General features: G+C 44.5%; 2 protein-coding genes across 2 annotated transcripts; both read left to right on the top strand.

Moving 5' to 3' along the window:
- The first annotated feature begins 879 nt into the window (after positions 1 to 879).
- ppp1r3ab (protein phosphatase 1, regulatory subunit 3Ab) lies at positions 880 to 9,915 on the top strand. Its single transcript, XM_047034602.1, has 5 exons — positions 880 to 1,193; positions 1,720 to 2,595; positions 2,926 to 2,978; positions 3,064 to 3,146; positions 4,110 to 9,915. The coding sequence occupies exons 2-5, from the start codon at positions 1,730 to 1,732 to the stop codon at positions 7,164 to 7,166; spliced, it is 4,059 nt and encodes a 1,352-aa protein (XP_046890558.1). The 5' UTR covers positions 880 to 1,193; positions 1,720 to 1,729; the 3' UTR covers positions 7,167 to 9,915.
- Positions 9,916 to 10,760: 845 nt separating this feature from the next.
- bmt2 (base methyltransferase of 25S rRNA 2 homolog) lies at positions 10,761 to 15,815 on the top strand. The gene is made up of 5 exons (XM_047033906.1): positions 10,761 to 10,974; positions 13,146 to 13,287; positions 13,581 to 13,709; positions 13,947 to 14,061; positions 14,175 to 15,815. The coding sequence occupies exons 1-5, from the start codon at positions 10,812 to 10,814 to the stop codon at positions 14,802 to 14,804; spliced, it is 1,179 nt and encodes a 392-aa protein (XP_046889862.1). The 5' UTR covers positions 10,761 to 10,811; the 3' UTR covers positions 14,805 to 15,815.
- The last annotated feature ends 1,094 nt before the right edge of the window (positions 15,816 to 16,909 follow it).

Genomic DNA, 16,909 nt, shown 5'->3' with positions numbered 1-16,909 from the left:
GCCAATTTGATTATACCAACAATATTCGCTTATTGGCTTACTTATTGCAATACCCTACATACTATCGTCCATGCGAACAATTTCAACAAGGATCAGTACTTCTGAACAAACTTATAGAGGGTGATTTTAGGATTTATCCATAAGGTCTATCGATTGAGTGCAGCGCTGGTGTTTCGGTTGGTAAGCGACACAAGCGATATCGGATGCTATTCTCAGTGTTCGAATGCTGCAGAGAGACTTTTTTTTTTACAACGTTTGTTCATTTCTAATTGCGTTGTCGATTGATTCGTTAAAAGTTTTCAAATGAAATATATTTAAATATAATATTTGATTTATCATACAAGCACAAAGATTGTCATGGTGTGTGTGTGTGTGTGTGTGTGCGCGTGTGCGTGTGTGTGTGTGTTAGCGTGCGTGCGGGCGTGTGTGTGTAAGGGGGGGGTGTATTTTAAGATACAAATGTAATTCAATTTATGCATTCCAGTGTCTCAAAAAGGTCGGTCCACTTGAAATGAAAAAATAATATACAATGTTAAGTTATGGTAGAAAGGATATCTACTTTCTGTAGTCTACAACGATTTTAATGTCACATTCAACAAATGAGGGAGTGATCAAAACAAAACCATCAGTAGTATATCCAGCAGTAAATCTTCTGTTCACTGTCATCTAGTGGACACATGTGTTTCTGCTGTTTCAAATGCCCAGTCATGGACAGCTGAAATATTGATAACACAAAATACACATGTTCTTTTTTATAACGTTTATACCCTAGAAGGCATAGCACCTATAATCCCCCGTAGGTTGTCATACTGTAAGACTGTGCTTGTTGCTGTGTCATGCATCTCCCAGCTAGACCTTGAGGCCTCGGGGGCTCATCAGGTGACAGTAACACCATCCCTCCATGACGGAAGGGTTTTCTAAAAGGTCAGGAGTGTAATTCGGGGTCACCCAGCCCAATGACCCGTCTCCAAGGAGAATTGAAGGGTGACCCACCAGGGGGGGCCCTATCCAGTCCACTGGCTCAGCCACATAGCTTCTAATCTCCCACAGAAACAACTCGCCCAGATATCCCATCTCACTCCCCCAGAACCCTCTCTCCCAGAACCCTCTCCCCCAGAGGCAGCATGGTTCTATCCACCCCAGAGACTCAGCCTGCCTGCTCCTCCTGGTCTGCCTGTGCTACATTCCTAACGGTACATAACAGTACCCCACCTTAGTGGACTCATTAATATAAATAACTGCCATTCAAATTTTGTGAACCCAAACAGCAAATAGCTCAAAGTTATTTGCTGTATGTAACCCACTGTCAGTAAAATAAAATTACTGAAGAAAGCCCAATAAATTATATATTTATTGTGTTCAATAAAAGTTAATTATCTACCCCACAGATGCAAAATATATTTACAATGACAGGAAAACGTTTTTACAAGGACAGAATGAGTATTTAGAGGATATGTATTTTTTCCAATAATCTCCAACACTTCATTGTTGTAATTCTGCGTCTCAAATGGGATTTAGTATTATAAATATAATACCAAATCGCAGTCCCAGTGTTCTCCTGAGCCCTGACTGCATAACTTAAGTCTCGAGCCACCTATTTATAGTGCTGGCCCTCGCTACAATGTGGACTGTAACTTGACTCCGTCTGTCAGGGCACAACATGTTGAATGTCAGTTGCCAAAAGCATCGACTCTGTGGTTCCCCTTCACTCAATCGCAGAGAGAGCCCCATGGAGCCTGCAGCGGGAGAGAGCCCCATGGAGCCTGCAGCGGGAGAGAGCCCCATGGAGCCTGCAGCGGGAGAGAGCCCCATGGAGCCTGCAGCGGGAGAGAGACCCACCGGGGCCGGGGGCCTCCTCGGGGTCCCAGGCCTCAGCGACAGCTGGGACGAGGACGAGGACGAGGTCGAGGAGGAGGTCGGCGGCATCAAGCCCAAGTCGTCCCCCTGCCCCCGGAGGAAGACGTCCGTGTCGAGCGAAGACTCTGAGCCGGAGCTGCCCTCGTCCAGATCCAGGAGGGTGTCCTTCGCTGACGTCCTGGGGCTCAGCCTGGTGTCGGTGAAGGAGTTCGACTCGTGGGACATCCCCAGGCTACCTGGCTGCAGGGACTCTCTGGAGGGAGACGGGAAGGAAGTGGAGGAGTATTACCTGTCCACTCTCTTCACGCTGCCGTCCGAGGAGCGGGCACTGAGGGTCAGGCAGCAGAAGCTGGAGCTGGAGAGCGTGGAGCTGCTCCCGGGGACATCCATCCTCCGCGGGGTCATCCGTGTTCTCAACCTGTCCTTTGATAAGATGCTGTATGTCCGCACCAGTCTGGACGCGTGGGCGAGCCACTTTGACCTGCTGGCAGAATACGTCCCTGGGTCTGGTGATGGAGTAACAGACTGTTTCTCTTTCAAGCTCACCCTGGTGCCTGCATTGGGCTCGCAGGGCACCAGAGTGGACTTTTGTCTCCGCTACGAGACCCCAGTAGGCACTTTCTGGGCCAACAACAGTGACAGGAACTATGTGCTGTTCTGTCACCAGAAAGTGAAAGAGACAAAGAAAAAACTGCAAAGTGACAACGCTCAAAAGAAAAGTTGTCTCAAGGCCATAAGGTGAATTCACAATTATACAATTACATCTTGATAGCACCTAAAAAACGTTTATATATTCGAACTAACTGTTGATTGGACGTTACAGTCATCTATAAAAAGCAGGACAGTACCATGTTCTGTGTAGTTTTAAATATGACATTTCTATCAGTATTTTTTTTTTACCAAAGATTGTCACACCATGTTAGGCCCCAATTACTGCCTGTGATTATAAGAGTAAAACCTATTTACTGATGTTAGTTACAATAAATAATATTATTACAAATTTTATTGTAATACATTACAGCATAATATATATTACAATTTAAGGTATTTTGTTTAATTCATTTACAGTCAAATATTTACCACTGAGGAACACTTGTCATCAACCAATGCTGAACATACAGGTAATCCTTTTGTAATGAAATGAATGTTTCAATGACAGTCAAATGAAAACCGACATCTGAAACCAGGACTGAATCTCCTCTCCAGGTGTACCCCATCATGATGACAAAACGCCCATGCTGAACATCGACAGCAATGGAGCAACTGAGGAAGAGAAACAGAAACTGATGGTGAGCAAGCTGTTAGGTCGAACACAACACAGAGTTTCAACCACTGACACAACACAGAGCTTTAACCACTGACACAACATAGAGCTTTAACCACTGACACAACACAGAGCTTTAACCACTGACACAACACAGAGCTTTAACCACTGACACAACACAGAGCTTTAACCACTGACACAACACAGAGCTTTAACCACTGACACAACACAGAGCTTTAACCACTGACACAACACAGAGCTTTAACCACTGACACAACACAGATCTTTAACCACTGACACAACACAGAGCTTTAACCACTGACACAACACAGAGCTTTAACCACTGACATTTTTAACCTTTGAATCATGCTGTTGAGTCCCATCAGCACACACATGCTAATTGTGGAAACAAACAAGTGACTCGAACTATTCATGTCATCTCATCTCTAAACATAAGTAATGACAACAAATCACCAAAGAAAACAATTTCTATGTTGTATACATATCGTATATAGACAGTATATAGGTATAGAAATACATAGCTATAGAAATTGCTTAGATGTAATCAGTTTCCACAAGACTTTTGAATATTCTGAATGGATTGAGTTTCTGGTGTACACTGGCCTGGGTTCTACCAGGGCACAGACAGAGAGGGAAGCCAGGTGCTCCTGTTGAAAAGCTGTCACATGATTGCCAACGTTAGTAACACTATGTTCCAACGTGTGCTGGTTGCATCTTCGTGACACATGAGAACATAACGTGTACCATGTATACAGTCACATGTTCGATGTATACATCTACGCTTCAGAGAAGGGTAACCAGTTTGTGTCATGAGTCGTCTCACTTCATTTATCAAATTAACCCACACCTTTTAAACATTGACATCGTTTGATGTAATAATAATTTTATTTAAAAAATGTAAATGGCAGAAGTTACAGAAGGCTGTGTTGGCATGTTGATAAAGTGTGTGACCCTTGTTAATGGATAGGTGGAGAGCAGACAGAACTGTACTCGAAGAAACCGCCGTAAGGAAGCGAGGATGGCACGTGTTAGGGACTACTTCTCCCAGAGAGACGACTTCACAAGTGAAAACAAGAACAAGCCAGTGGACCCATCTCAGCCTCTCACAGAACACAACACACTTCTTGTGAAAAGCCTTCCAAATGGACCAGAGACACAACCACAGCTCAACACATCCAACGGACTGCAAATTCAATCCGATTCCGTGGCAACGTCGGACAAGACAGGCAGGCCTTCCACCAATGAAGCTGAGGGATCTCAGGACTTTGTCTCGGCTGTCGGCCCTATCACATCAGACCTGGGCGGGTCAGACGTCACCATCATCTCTAACAACCTATCAGGTTTGACCGCTGATAAACACGCTCCCTCCTGCCAAACAGATGACATGTCTTATGAGATGGTGGAAAGTATCTTGATGCAGATGGAGAATACTGTGGCGGAGGAGAGAGTTGAATCAGATGACCCAGGTGTAGGGTTTCCTGATGATGTTGTTAGTTCTGCAGTCCCAGTCAGTCGGACCAGTGGCGTCATATTTGGAACGGTTTTGGCTCCACTTTATCACCAGGTGTTTTGTCAAGTAGAAAGTGACCGTCAGAATGTAACCAATAAAAGGAATCAAACAAGTCTATCAAAGGGAAGGTTGCATGATGGAAAATCAGCTACGGGCATTTCCCAGAGATACGCCTCCTCACATGAAGTAGATTACGGTTTCAACTTAACATCAGATGCTGGTGAAACTCATGTAAAACAGTCAAGGAATCAGAGAGAACCACTTGAATCAGATGCTCATTGTTTAGTACTTGGACTGAGTGGGCAGTCTAAACCTGTCTCTGACGAGGTAGACAGATGTGTTCCCAGGACTGGTGCAGACGCGCTGGTTCCCACAGCACTAATCCCCAAGGCCCCCCAAGGCCCATCTGAAGCAGACCACTTGCCTCACCAGGCCAAGAGGAATCCCTCGGCTCAAATCCCGCCCGAGGTCACATCGGCACAAACACAGATTGGAGACACAACATGTGCGTCAACACAGAGTGTTTTAGACATGGTAGATTTACAAACACAAACTCTGGTCAGAGCGCCAGAAAACCCCAGTCCTGAAATGGTCCCAGAGGTGAGCTGGGGACCAAACCGTGTGAGCGTAGAACAGCCAGAGGAAAGAGGGAGTCCTCTCACAGTCCCCACTGGTGAACGGTCCACGGAGACAGATAGGTTACATACAGCTACGGTCATGTCAGAGCTTATAGATGGTGACCCCAGAGTTGAGTCATCCACAACCAAAATGCCAAATCACCCAAGTATTGAAAATAAGCCATCTGTATACACCCTGAACGCAAATAACTGTATGGCTGCAATAAAAAAGGATGACCCTGTTTTCCACAAGGATTGCATATCGTTGGATAGTGAGAAAGGATCCGACAAAGAGGAGGACAGGTTTCAGTCAGACGACTGGTGTGGTGAAACAATTCTACCAACAGAAGGCGAGGGTGGTGGAAATATTCGGGATATGAAGGATGTCGTAGAATATGACTCAAAGTCTAAAGAGGGAGATCAATTAGTTGTGACATTCACTGAGAAGGATGTTGGCTTTGTAGAAGATCATGATGGATCCTCAAAAGATCCACATTTTGATGAGAGACAGAAGTGTGACAACCAAAACGTTGATGAAAAAGACTGGGAGAAGATTGTAGAGGAAGAAGAGGAAATGTTGCTAATTGAAGATGGAGGAGAGGAAAGCAAGATTCACCCAGAAGAGAGAGAGGAGAATAGTGAGGAGAGGGTTGATAAGGTTTTGGAAGAGCTGGTGGAGAAGGAAAAGATGGTAGAACAAGAAAAAATCATAGTTGAAGAGAAGGAGCAAGAGGAGAAGATTAACGTAGATGAGTGTAGGATTGAAGAAATAGAGGAAAGGGAGTTGGAGTTGGATGAGAAGGGGGTGGACATGGATGAGAGGGGGGTGGAGATTGAGGTGGAAGGCTCGAAAGATGAGATTAAGGAAGAAGATGATGATGAGCTACAGTTGGAGGAAGAGGAGATGGTGGAGGATGAAGAAGAAATTGTAAATAAGGAAGATGGAGAAGTGATTATTATTGGTAGAGAGACCGATGAGGAGGTGGAGATAAGAAAGCGGGATGAATACACTGACGGAGAGCAGCACCAGAAAGGGAGTAAGGCACAAATAATTGAAGCTGCAGATCATTTACTAACAGCAGAACATAGAAACAGCACATTTGAGAGTGGTAGTGAGGTCGAGAGAGTCAACGCAAACAACTCTAAGAACACAGATGTAGAGGACAGCAGATGGGAAAGGAATGAAGCAAATCTCTATATTGTGGAAGATGCTCCTTACGACGACTGTGCAGACCATGACAACGACCAGTACAGTGTGGTAAGAGAAGACATGGACTCTGTCAAAGGAGACAGACTGCTCCGAGCAGGTAAACCTTGCTACGAGGACGGGGATGAGCGCAGTATTTCCACTGAATCTTTATCAGACGACGAGATGGATTTGTACCTGCACAGCCTGAGAGCCGCACAGAAGCAGGTCGCTGCTCTGGCAGCAGCAGGCTGCAGTAAGGACACACCTGTAGCTACGAGCTTTGGAAAAAGACCTTCAATAAGCAGGAGTAAACAACTGCCTTCCCCCATGCCGTCAATCAGCGAGTCCGTGGACGAGGAGCCACCCAATGACGCTCTTGAGGATCTGCTGGACTTTGAAACGGTGGATGAGCCGCCCGTTAGTTCGCTGTCTGCACTATTCAAAGGAGAGGGCGGTGCAGAGAACCGTCTAGCATGGTGGAGGGAAACGTTCTCCTTTCACAACATCTCCAAAGCACTGATGTACTCCCTCCTGTTAGCGGTGTTCTTTGTTGTGGCGTATCATTATGACTTCTTGGCCTGTTTTACTCTCTACTTGTTCTCTGTACTCTGGCTGTGCTGCCAGGGAGAGAAACAAACTCCGAAAGACAACCCAGTTCAGGAACGTACAAGCCCTGAGCCTGTTACCCAGAAACATCCGTCAGTGTAGATACTGTTTTCCCTTATCGTGTGCCTTATCAGAACATCTTTGTTTGTATGTATTGTATATTATCAGTGATTCTACAAAAGAAGATAGAGTGGTCAAACAAACATTTTTTGCACTTTCTGTTATCAATTGCTGGATTACAGTTTACACAAAACATTTACTATAACACAGTATATCACTTCAAAATGTGATATCACTTTAAAAAATATATATTGAATAGTATACAGTTAATGTACATATATACGTATGATATTTTTTTCCAAACGAACGTAGTTTTTCTGACACTGACAATGCATTGTAGCTCACAGTAGGCCTTATTACAGTTGAAATACAGTATTTGTCCAATTAAATGATTTCTGTATGATATCTGCACATTGTCCAAACTATTGCTTATTGTTGACTGTTGTTTAAATGAGCTGCAATTCACCTCCTTTTCTGACAAAAATATTTTACTAAATGGATTGAGCGACCCTTAGGGTTAGTCCTTTAAAAGCGTGCAGGATGCATGTTGTGTCAAGTATGTTACACTGAAATGGAACGCTGTCCACAACCACCAAGACTACAACTAAACAAGTTTTTTTGCAGACTGTGTCTGGGATAGGATAGCTGTACTTGTAACTGAAACAGATATGATTGTTTATATCAAACCCTCCAGAGTCTGGTGCAGAACATTATTGTATGATTTCCATTGATATATATATATTTGTAATTTATGAATATGTTTAATTATTAATATGTTTCCCGGTGCAATAGTAATGAATCATCTGTCAGTGTACATTATTTTAGATTCTGTAAAGAGAGAGGTGTACAACACATGATTTCTCTGATTAAGATATCAACAGCCTGAAATGTATTGTGGTACTCCATTCATCACACCAATGACCTTTGGAGAAGAACTCTCCATGATGTCCTAAGCTGTCAAGGCTAGGCTGTGAGGCTGTATTTTAAGCAGACATATTAGATTACAGTGTCCTTGAGATCACTTTAAACATTCTGGTGAATCAGAATAAAAACTGAATATGTTTTCTGTCTTATAAACAGTCAGGTTAAGGTGTGATTGCCACTAGAAGGTGGAAATGTATCGCCTGTGGTAGGTAACCTGAGTTATACAGTCGCCTACTTTCAGTTAATATTCAGAGAGCAGGGACAGGGAGGAACCTTAGATGAGCTCTTGGTAGTTAAACATGCGTGCAGTTATGAAAATATCTGAAATGTCTGTTTCATAACAGAATGATCTGCAGTTAATTATCTGAACACCATCATGTTGAGGGAGACAAACTATCCATTGTACAAGTTAAATTACGTGCCATTACCTGAAACACCATAGTATGAAAATAAAAGAATATCTGCATTTTGGCTTTGAATTACATTTCTTGCCGTGCAGTCCATTAGTCGTTCTGATATGTTGACATGTTTGGTTTTGCTCAAACCTTGTTATCACTTGTAGTCATTTCTGTTGAAATATGTTTGTAGCCTAGCTACTTCACTTTCAGTAGCGGCTCATGAAGCTAATCACATCATAGCACTTTATGAAGCACACATTCATGAGCTGTGTTTAATCTAAAAGGGCCAAAACTAGATAAATACTTGTTAAGCTATACTTTTTCAACAAGTTTATTCTTTTACTGCACATCCTTCATTCAAACCACTGTTTTCCAATGTCCCCGGGGATGATACTGGTCTCCAAAATAGTGCGAAATGAAAAATGGAATACTGGTCTCCAAAATAGTGCGAAATGAAAAATGGAATACACGGCCCAGCGCACGTAGCACGTATGCTACTTAACGTCCTGTTACCACATCAGTCCTCACTGTTCATCTCCCCACGGACCTCTCTGCTTACACATATCAAACTCAGAGCGGTATTAATCTCCTGATCCAACATCAAAGATCGTAAAGCTCATAAACAACATACATGACGACGATGATGAAGATGGCCATACTGGTTGCACACTGAGTAACTTGATAGCCAGTGCCACTAACTTTGACCTTTGAATTTAAACATTTGGCTTTGGTCGGGCCTTCCCAGCTGCAGCTGCTTGTCAGAGCGTCCATGACCGTCCTTAGCTAGGATTATCACTCCCTTGTGCTTCACAGACGAACAAGTGGTCATTTTTAGCGGGCGGAGATCCACAATGCCATATTGACGTGGAAGATACACGTCAGACACATGTTAGGTGTGAATTTGTTTCCTTATAACTTAGATTTAGGTCACAGCTTGTTAGTTGTATTCTTTGTCAAGCCATAATTGATGTTAAATCTAAAAGGCATTGCAGTGTGGTGAATGATTGAACAAAACACTGTCAGTATAGTCAAATAATATTATGTCTGTCAGTGCCATGTCGTTTGTTTATCTTTAAGTCATGTGCCATAGAAGTCAAGGTTTCATGTTAGAGTTTAATGGCATGGCTGCCTTGTGCCACAAGCAGGGCAATGACACACACGAGCCTGAGTGATTCAGCCTGTGACTGTATCACACTACGTCATCAAAGCGTCAAAAAATAAATACATTGAGATCCAATAGCTTTCCTTGTAGGATCTCCCTAATGCCGTTAAAGTTGGTTTTAACATCAGACTGATTATAACATTGCTGGAAATGTTGCTGTCACTATTACACTACACGTTCTGCTAAATGACTGGATGTTCATGTTAAAGTCCTCCCATGATGCTGATGCCAGCTGTCCTCTATGGAGGTAGTGGAAACATCACATGACACAGCATTAAAACTAACAGCTGTGATACTATTTTTGTGACCCAAAAAGGGCTAAATAAATACTTAAGACACTATCATGTGTTTGTTATTATTGAAAGGATGCTCTTCAACATCGACTAGAACGAAAGTTTGTAATATTTTAACTACAGTGCTCTGAGGAAGACGCATGTTAACAAGCAAATATATTAACCATTCTAAGTAATAAAGCATTTAATTTCCCATTTATTTAGGCTTTAATCATTGACAACAATGGTACAACATAGACTTGAATGTAAAAATATCCACCTAAGAGAATGGTAGTTTTTGGATTCAGGAAACACTAAACATTAAAGTATACTGCTATCCTTTAGATGGCACTACAGGCATAGCTAAAATATCCTTGGTACCCTTTAGTTCTGCTGCTGTTGATTCACACAGTATATCCCAATTATTATATTTTTTTAAAGCAAATTACAGAGTTGAGGTTGTACTGTATGTGAGATATATGGTACTATTGCTCTCGTATGGAGTATCTTCTATCTGGTATACACCTGTTATCACGTTGGACCTCATCTAAATCGGTTAACAGCTGCCATGTCACTCATGTCTTGCCTGGAAATACAGTGACTGCCGTTGAAAAGGGATTAACAAAGTTTCGGTTCCGAATGTTTATGTTTTCACTCACGGTTGTATTAGTAGTGTATACTATTTAACTAGTAATTTTGATCGACTCTGAAAAATATTCAGATCAGATTTTAGTTTTATTTCAAATTGCAGCGCACAGACAGATAGCGGTCTGTATGCCGTTTGAAGGCGTTTCTGTTCCTGGTTCTCTGGTTGGCTGTGCAGCTGTCAGCCCTGCAGCATGTGTGTGCACGCGAGGCAATCAGCTCGAGCGTTGTTGGCTTGTGGACCGGTGCGCCGGTAGGTAGAGACTAGAACCGACGGCGCAGTGCTATGGATCCGTTGAACAATGCAGAGACAGGAGAGACAGAATCTGAAACGGAGCCGTTGTACGTTCTTATACCAAATGACACGCGGTGCAAGAAAAAAGAGCAGGAAAAATTATCCGGAGTCGTGAAAAATGTTCACAGAAAACTGCGAAGAAAATACCGAGAAGGTAAGAAGTAATGCTAAGCTAACGTTAGCCAGCTAGTTGGCTAACAAAAATGCAGGCCAGACAGAAATCGGTCTTCTACCGTCATGGCCACATGGCCCATGGGTATTTAAATCTTGAAAACAAGGCCAATTTGTGTAGCTTAGGTAGCTAGCTCACCAGCCAGCCACCTTAGCAATCTTGTAGTACTAGCTAGTATCATTTAGCATAGCCTTGTCTTTCAATCAATAACTTCCCTCTTCTGTCTTTCACCGTCATTCTGATCAATAAATTACTACAAGGGACATCGGTCTTTACAGTCTTGCTAGTCAGCTATTCTCATGGTTTAATTTATAATAGGGTTGGTTTGCACTTATATAAGAGTATACATGAACATTATCTGAATAACTGACAACCAAGGTGAAGTATGCACTTGATCTGTTGGTGCTGATCTGCCTAGGAATTCCTGCTTGGACGTTTTGGTATCTCAACAATGACTAGACAACGCGACATACTAGAAATCCTTCTTGGTTCTGACTGTCCAACTAGTATCTTAATTCCAAACAACCTTTAATAGATTGTTAGTCCTGCCAGCATTCTGTGTTTTATTTTTTGTTGACTGGCTGATGATGCATATCAACGGCCGTCCACGGTGAGACTTTCTTTTTCGTAAATAAAGGGATTCATTCTGATCACTACATAACTGCAGAACTTAAGCCAAACTGAGAAAAGAAAAATGATTCCCCGTTAGCAGGATTCTGTCCCAAATTTTAAAATGTAGTATATTTCCCCTGCTTACATTACGTCAGCTTAACGGTTTTAAACTGTGGTTATTCTCACATCAATACAAAGTCTGCCGTATAAAAGATTTTTCAATGGAGAATGGTGCCATGGGGAACAATAACTTATTTTTCAATTTCACTCTTCTCAAACCATGCAGTATGGAAAACACTCAATAACTAGAAATATAAAAATTGTTTGGCCATGGCTTTCAACATTTACAGAAGCCAAACAACACACACACCAGGACACACACTAACACAAGTTGGACAGATGCACGTTACACCTGCAATCAGAAAGGGTTTGTCTGTTTAACCAAATATAAGATGGCAATTAGTCCACGTAGAACCATGAAATATGGGTGTTTTGTTCTAGTCTAACTGATCTTGATAAAGCCAAACTGTTAGTTGTAACCATAATTGCCATTTAAAAGCAAATACTTTTTTTTATTATGACCGTTTTTTAGAGATGGTGTTTGGCATCTGTAGTTTGAGACCCAGTCATCTGGGCTCTTGTTGTGTTGTTATTGCACTGAGGTTCCTTGGATAGTTTAGTCCAAGATGGTTTAGTCCAAGATGGTTTAGTCCAGATGGTTTATTCCAAGATGGTTTAGTCCAAGATGGTTCAGTCCAAGATGGTTTAGTCCAAAGAATGTGCATCGCACCTTTTATGGAATTCAGAAATGGTAATGATGATGAGTGACTGAATGTGTCCCATGGTCTGCTTTACACTGTGAGCAACAATCACCCCTTTTCAACCAGAGGAGGAAGTATACAATATCCACACAGTTACCACCAGCAACACTTGTCATTATACAGAAGGGTAATGTAGAGCTGACTTCTAGACTAGCAGGGTAGGAAGCCACAGTGTTCTCAGTGTGGCCCAGTCAACGAACCCCATGACAGGACTGGTTAATGAGTAAAGCATGATCTGGTCTGCCTGGCATTGGAACACAGCAGTCATGCTCTGTAGGGCCCTGCTGTTTACTTCAGTCCCACTTGTTTTCGTCTCTAAATCTGATATGGTGTTTTCCTGGTGGTCATGGGGTAGCGTTCCTCTCGGCGTGTTCGCTTCACACGAAAACAGACCCGCTGCCCAACATTCAGAAGGACCAAGGAGAAGGGAATTCATGCTGTCACAATGAATGTGGAGCTGATTGTATAAAGTTTCAGACTAAAGTCTTGCTTCTACTTAGTGCTAGAGGCGAGCAGTATGCATTGAGCGATAGCCCTGGGCGTTTTCAGCTGTTGTGATAGCAACAGAGGTCATCTCACTCTAATCCAACTTTTTGGGTGGCTGCCGTTTGCAAGTAGGTATTTAAAATGTTGTAATGTTGTGGCCGCAGAAGCCACGATCGTCTGGTTCTGATCGGTTCTGCCGTCTCCTCACGTCTCTGTGTGTTGCTCCGTCTGCAGTGGGGGACTTTGAGAAGATCTGGCAGGAGCACTGTAAGGACGAGCTGACCCTGACTGAGTACGCCCTGGCCATGAAGAACCTGGCGGACAACCACTGGACCCAGAACCAGGAGGGAGAGGGACGCATCGAGTGGTGCCGCAGGTCAGAGCCTCGCTCCGGAGACACGCCAGCCGCCTCGCAGGCCTCCGCCTCGCAGGCCTCCGCCTCGCAGGCCTCCGCCTCGCAGGCCTCCGCCTCGCAGGCCTCTGCCTCGCAGGCCTCCGCCTCGCAGGCCTCTGCCTCGCAGGCCTCCGCCTCGCAGGCCTCTGCCTCGCAGGCCTCCGCCACGCCGGTCACAATCCCGCCGGCCGTTTCCCCACTTTCCTCATCACGTTGCTGTTACTTTAACAGTTATGCATGAGGTAATAACATGTGACTTTGTTTTTCCCCCCCAGCATCTGCCAGGAGTATTTCCTGGATGGCGGGATGAAGAGAATGTTGGAGAAGGATGAGAAAAGTGCGAGGCTGGCCTTGGCTGTGAGTGCCCCAGCTTTGAGTGCCCAGCCAATCACCACAGTCCCTAGGTACAGCCGCAGCTCCTTTTGACCCCTCCTAACCCTCCCCCTCCTCCCCCTCCCCATCCTAACCCTCCCCCTCATTCCCTTCTCTTTCATCATCCCTGTTTTTTCTTTAGTGACATGTCCACAGGGTATACAGTATGACACGTTGTAGTCCACGGACTGTAATGCTAGATACCAAATGATGCAGTGTCCTGTTCCCTGCAGTAAACTGATTAGTAAGTGATGGTTTTTGTGTTGCAGTTCAATCCCTCAACTGGGAAAAATGCATCTGTTGGATGTGGGAAGCTGTTTCAACCCATTCTTGAAGTTTGATGAGTTCCTCACAGTTGGTATCGACATAGTGCCTGCGGTGGAGGTATGTGCCCATCCACTTCCTGTTTTCAAATCCTGACTGGTCGTCCCACTCCACCATTCACGGTAGTTCGATAACCGACCTACAACAGTGCGTGTCCTGTCTCTCCCCAACAGAGCGTATACAAGTGTGACTTCCTCAACCTCCAGCTCCAGCAGCCTCTGCAGCTGGCAGGTGACGCGGTGGAGGCCTTCCTGCGTCAGCTGCGCAGCCCCATCGACGCCCTCCCCGCCCAGCTGTTCCACGTGGTGGTCTTCTCCCTGCTCCTCTCCTACTTCCCCTCGCCCTACCAGCGCTGGATCTGCTGCAAGAAGGCCCACGAGCTGCTCCAGCTGCACGGCCTCCTGCTCATCATTACGCCCGACTCCTCCCACCAGAACCGCCACGCCCTCATGATGCGGAGCTGGCGCGTGGCGGTGGAGTCGCTCGGTTTCAAGCGGTACAAGTACGTCAAGTTCTCCCACATGCACCTCCTGGCCTTCCGGAAGGTGTCCCTGGCCACCAGCAGCGACCTGGTCAGCCGTAACTACCCAGAGATGCTGTTCATACCCCAGGACTTCCACTCCAACGAGGACGACGACTACGCGGACGTCCCTGTCCAGGCACGCTCCGACTTTGAAGACGACCAGCTGGCGTGGGGCTTCACAGAGCTGCCTGACACGCCGTATGACTCGGACTCTGGGGAGAGCCAGAGCAGCTCGGGGCTGTTCCACGAGCTGGAGGACCCCATTCTGCTGCACAGCTGAACGCTGTCTGGGAGACTAACATCCTGGCTCTCTCTCTCTTTCTTCCTCTCGCTCTCTCCCTCTCCCCAGCTCTCTCTTCCCTTCTCTCTCTCTCTCTCTCTCTCTGTCATCTATCCACCCCCTCAACTGCTGAGCTGCCAAATTAATGTGCTGCATTTTTTTCTCCTCTTAAACCCAAACAAAATGATGCAGTTTGCACAGAGTGGAAGAAAGACGTTTACAGAAGTGAGTTAGTTTCTTTTTTTTTATGTGACATGATTACATTCTTAACACAAATGCACACACACTTACATAATACTTTCTTGTGATAAACAAATGTAGGGTTATTTGAATAGACTTGTAAGCTGAATGCCCTGGAGATAGCTAGCCAGCTCCCTGATTTCCATACCGTTTATCAGTAGGTCATGCATATGACAACAGTAGAAAACTGGTTTATACTCTGTATGTTTCAGTAGATTTGAAGTCTTCAAGTAGTATACGCTTCAATACTAGGCCAACAGGCTACTTAGTTTAGATAATAACTCAAGTTTATTCTTGTTCTGTGGAAACATTGAGATGGAATTAGGTTTGCTGGCTTGTCAGTTTAACTCAATTTTATCAAATTATTGATGTGCATTTAGTAAAAAAAAAAAAAAAGTTGCTAAATGTAAAACAAGAAAAAAAGAAAAGAAAAAAAAAGAGAAAATTGAACACAGTCGACAATGCCATTTTAATTTGGCATCTGTGGCTCACTTGTCTTTTTAGAATAAATATATATTTGTAGCATTTTTAGCATTTAAAAACCATAGTAAGGTAGGCGTTCACGTTAGATTTACTGAAGTGGCCCTGTGTCAGTGTTTGTGTGACAGTGTTTGTGGGACAGTGGCCCTGTGACAGTGTGTGTGACAGTGGCCCTGTGTCAGTGGCCCTGTGTCAGTGGCCCTGTGACAGTGGCCCTATGACAGTGTTTGTGTGACAGTGGCCCTGTGACAGGGCCCTGTGTCAGTGTTTGTGGGACAGTGGCCCTGTGACAGTGTGTGTGACAGTGGCCCTGTGTCAGTGTTTGTGTGACAGTGGCCCTGTGTCAGTGGCCCTGTGACAGTGGCCCTGTGACAGTGTTTGTGTGACAGTGGCCCTGTGACAGGGCCCTGTGTCAGTGTTTGTGTGACAGTGGCCCTGTGACAGTGTTTGTGTGACAGTGGCCCTGTGACAGTGTTTGTGTGACAGTGGCCCTGTGACAGGGCCCTGTGTCAGTGTTTGTGTGACAGTGGCCCTGTGACAGTGTTTGTGTGACAGTGTTTGTGTGACAGTGGCCCTGTGACAGTGGCCCTGTGACAGTGTTTGTGTGACAGTGGCCCTGTGACAGTGGCCCTGTGTCAGTGGCCCTGTGTCAGTGGCCCTGTGACAGTGTTTGTGTGACAGTGGCCCTGTGACAGTGGCCCTGTGTCAGTGGCCCTGTGTCAGTGTTTGTGTGACAGTGGCCCTGTGTCAGTGGCCCTGTGTCAGTGGCCCTGTGACAGTGTTTGTGTGACAGGTTAGGAGTGTCACTCAGTAGTCATTGTTCTGTGTGGACATTTTCAGACTGTCATACCAGAGGTAGGATTTATCAATACATCCTCCGCTCGTTTACTGTTCTTCATATATCTTGCTGCTTTGGTCTTACATGGACATTTACCATCTAGGAACTGAGTGCAACATTGATCTTAAATCAAATATTGGGCTTGTTGTGTTTTCATTATATCTTACGTTTGACCGTGTTTTTCATACAACTGAAGTACAAGTACGTCTTTTATCATAAAAATTCCATCAGTATTTCAGTCCTCTACATGAATGAAGTTAACAGCCATATACCTGATTTGATAGTCCAAATTAGATTTCCCAAATGATCTTGTCACCTGTATTCATCAGATTTACCTCAGTGAGGTTTTGCACTATTATCCTGTATTTCTATCGTCATATTTTCTCGGATCCAAGTGCATTTTAGCAGTAGGGAGGAGTCATCTGAAAGTACTGTACCTTTTTGGGGTTGGGGGGGGGACAGAGCCCAGTAAATGACACTAGAATATGTGTGTGGTGGGTGTGTGTTTGTGGGGGGGATGTGTATGTGAGAATGTGTTGTAATGTAT

Source organism: Hypomesus transpacificus, chromosome 14, assembly GCF_021917145.1.
Source record: "Hypomesus transpacificus isolate Combined female chromosome 14, fHypTra1, whole genome shotgun sequence".
Classification (NCBI taxonomy): domain Eukaryota; kingdom Metazoa; phylum Chordata; class Actinopteri; order Osmeriformes; family Osmeridae; genus Hypomesus; species Hypomesus transpacificus.
Note: the sequence above shows the minus strand (reverse complement) of the source record. Positions and strands in the feature narration are given on the sequence as shown.

Bases quoted from the DNA above. Each gene is read 5' to 3' on its own strand.
- ppp1r3ab (XM_047034602.1), top strand. From the start codon at position 1,730: ATGGAGCCTGCAGCGGGAGAGAGCCCCATGGAGCCTGCAGCGGGAGAG. The intron at 2,979-3,063 runs GTAATCCTTTTG...TCTCCTCTCCAG, and splicing joins AACCAATGCTGAACATACAG to GTGTACCCCATCATGATGAC. The intron at 3,147-4,109 runs GTGAGCAAGCTG...GTTAATGGATAG, and splicing joins AAGAGAAACAGAAACTGATG to GTGGAGAGCAGACAGAACTG.
- bmt2 (XM_047033906.1), top strand. From the start codon at position 10,812: ATGGATCCGTTGAACAATGCAGAGACAGGAGAGACAGAATCTGAAACG. The intron at 10,975-13,145 runs GTAAGAAGTAAT...CTCCGTCTGCAG, and splicing joins GCGAAGAAAATACCGAGAAG to TGGGGGACTTTGAGAAGATC. The intron at 14,062-14,174 runs GTATGTGCCCAT...TCTCCCCAACAG, and splicing joins ACATAGTGCCTGCGGTGGAG to AGCGTATACAAGTGTGACTT.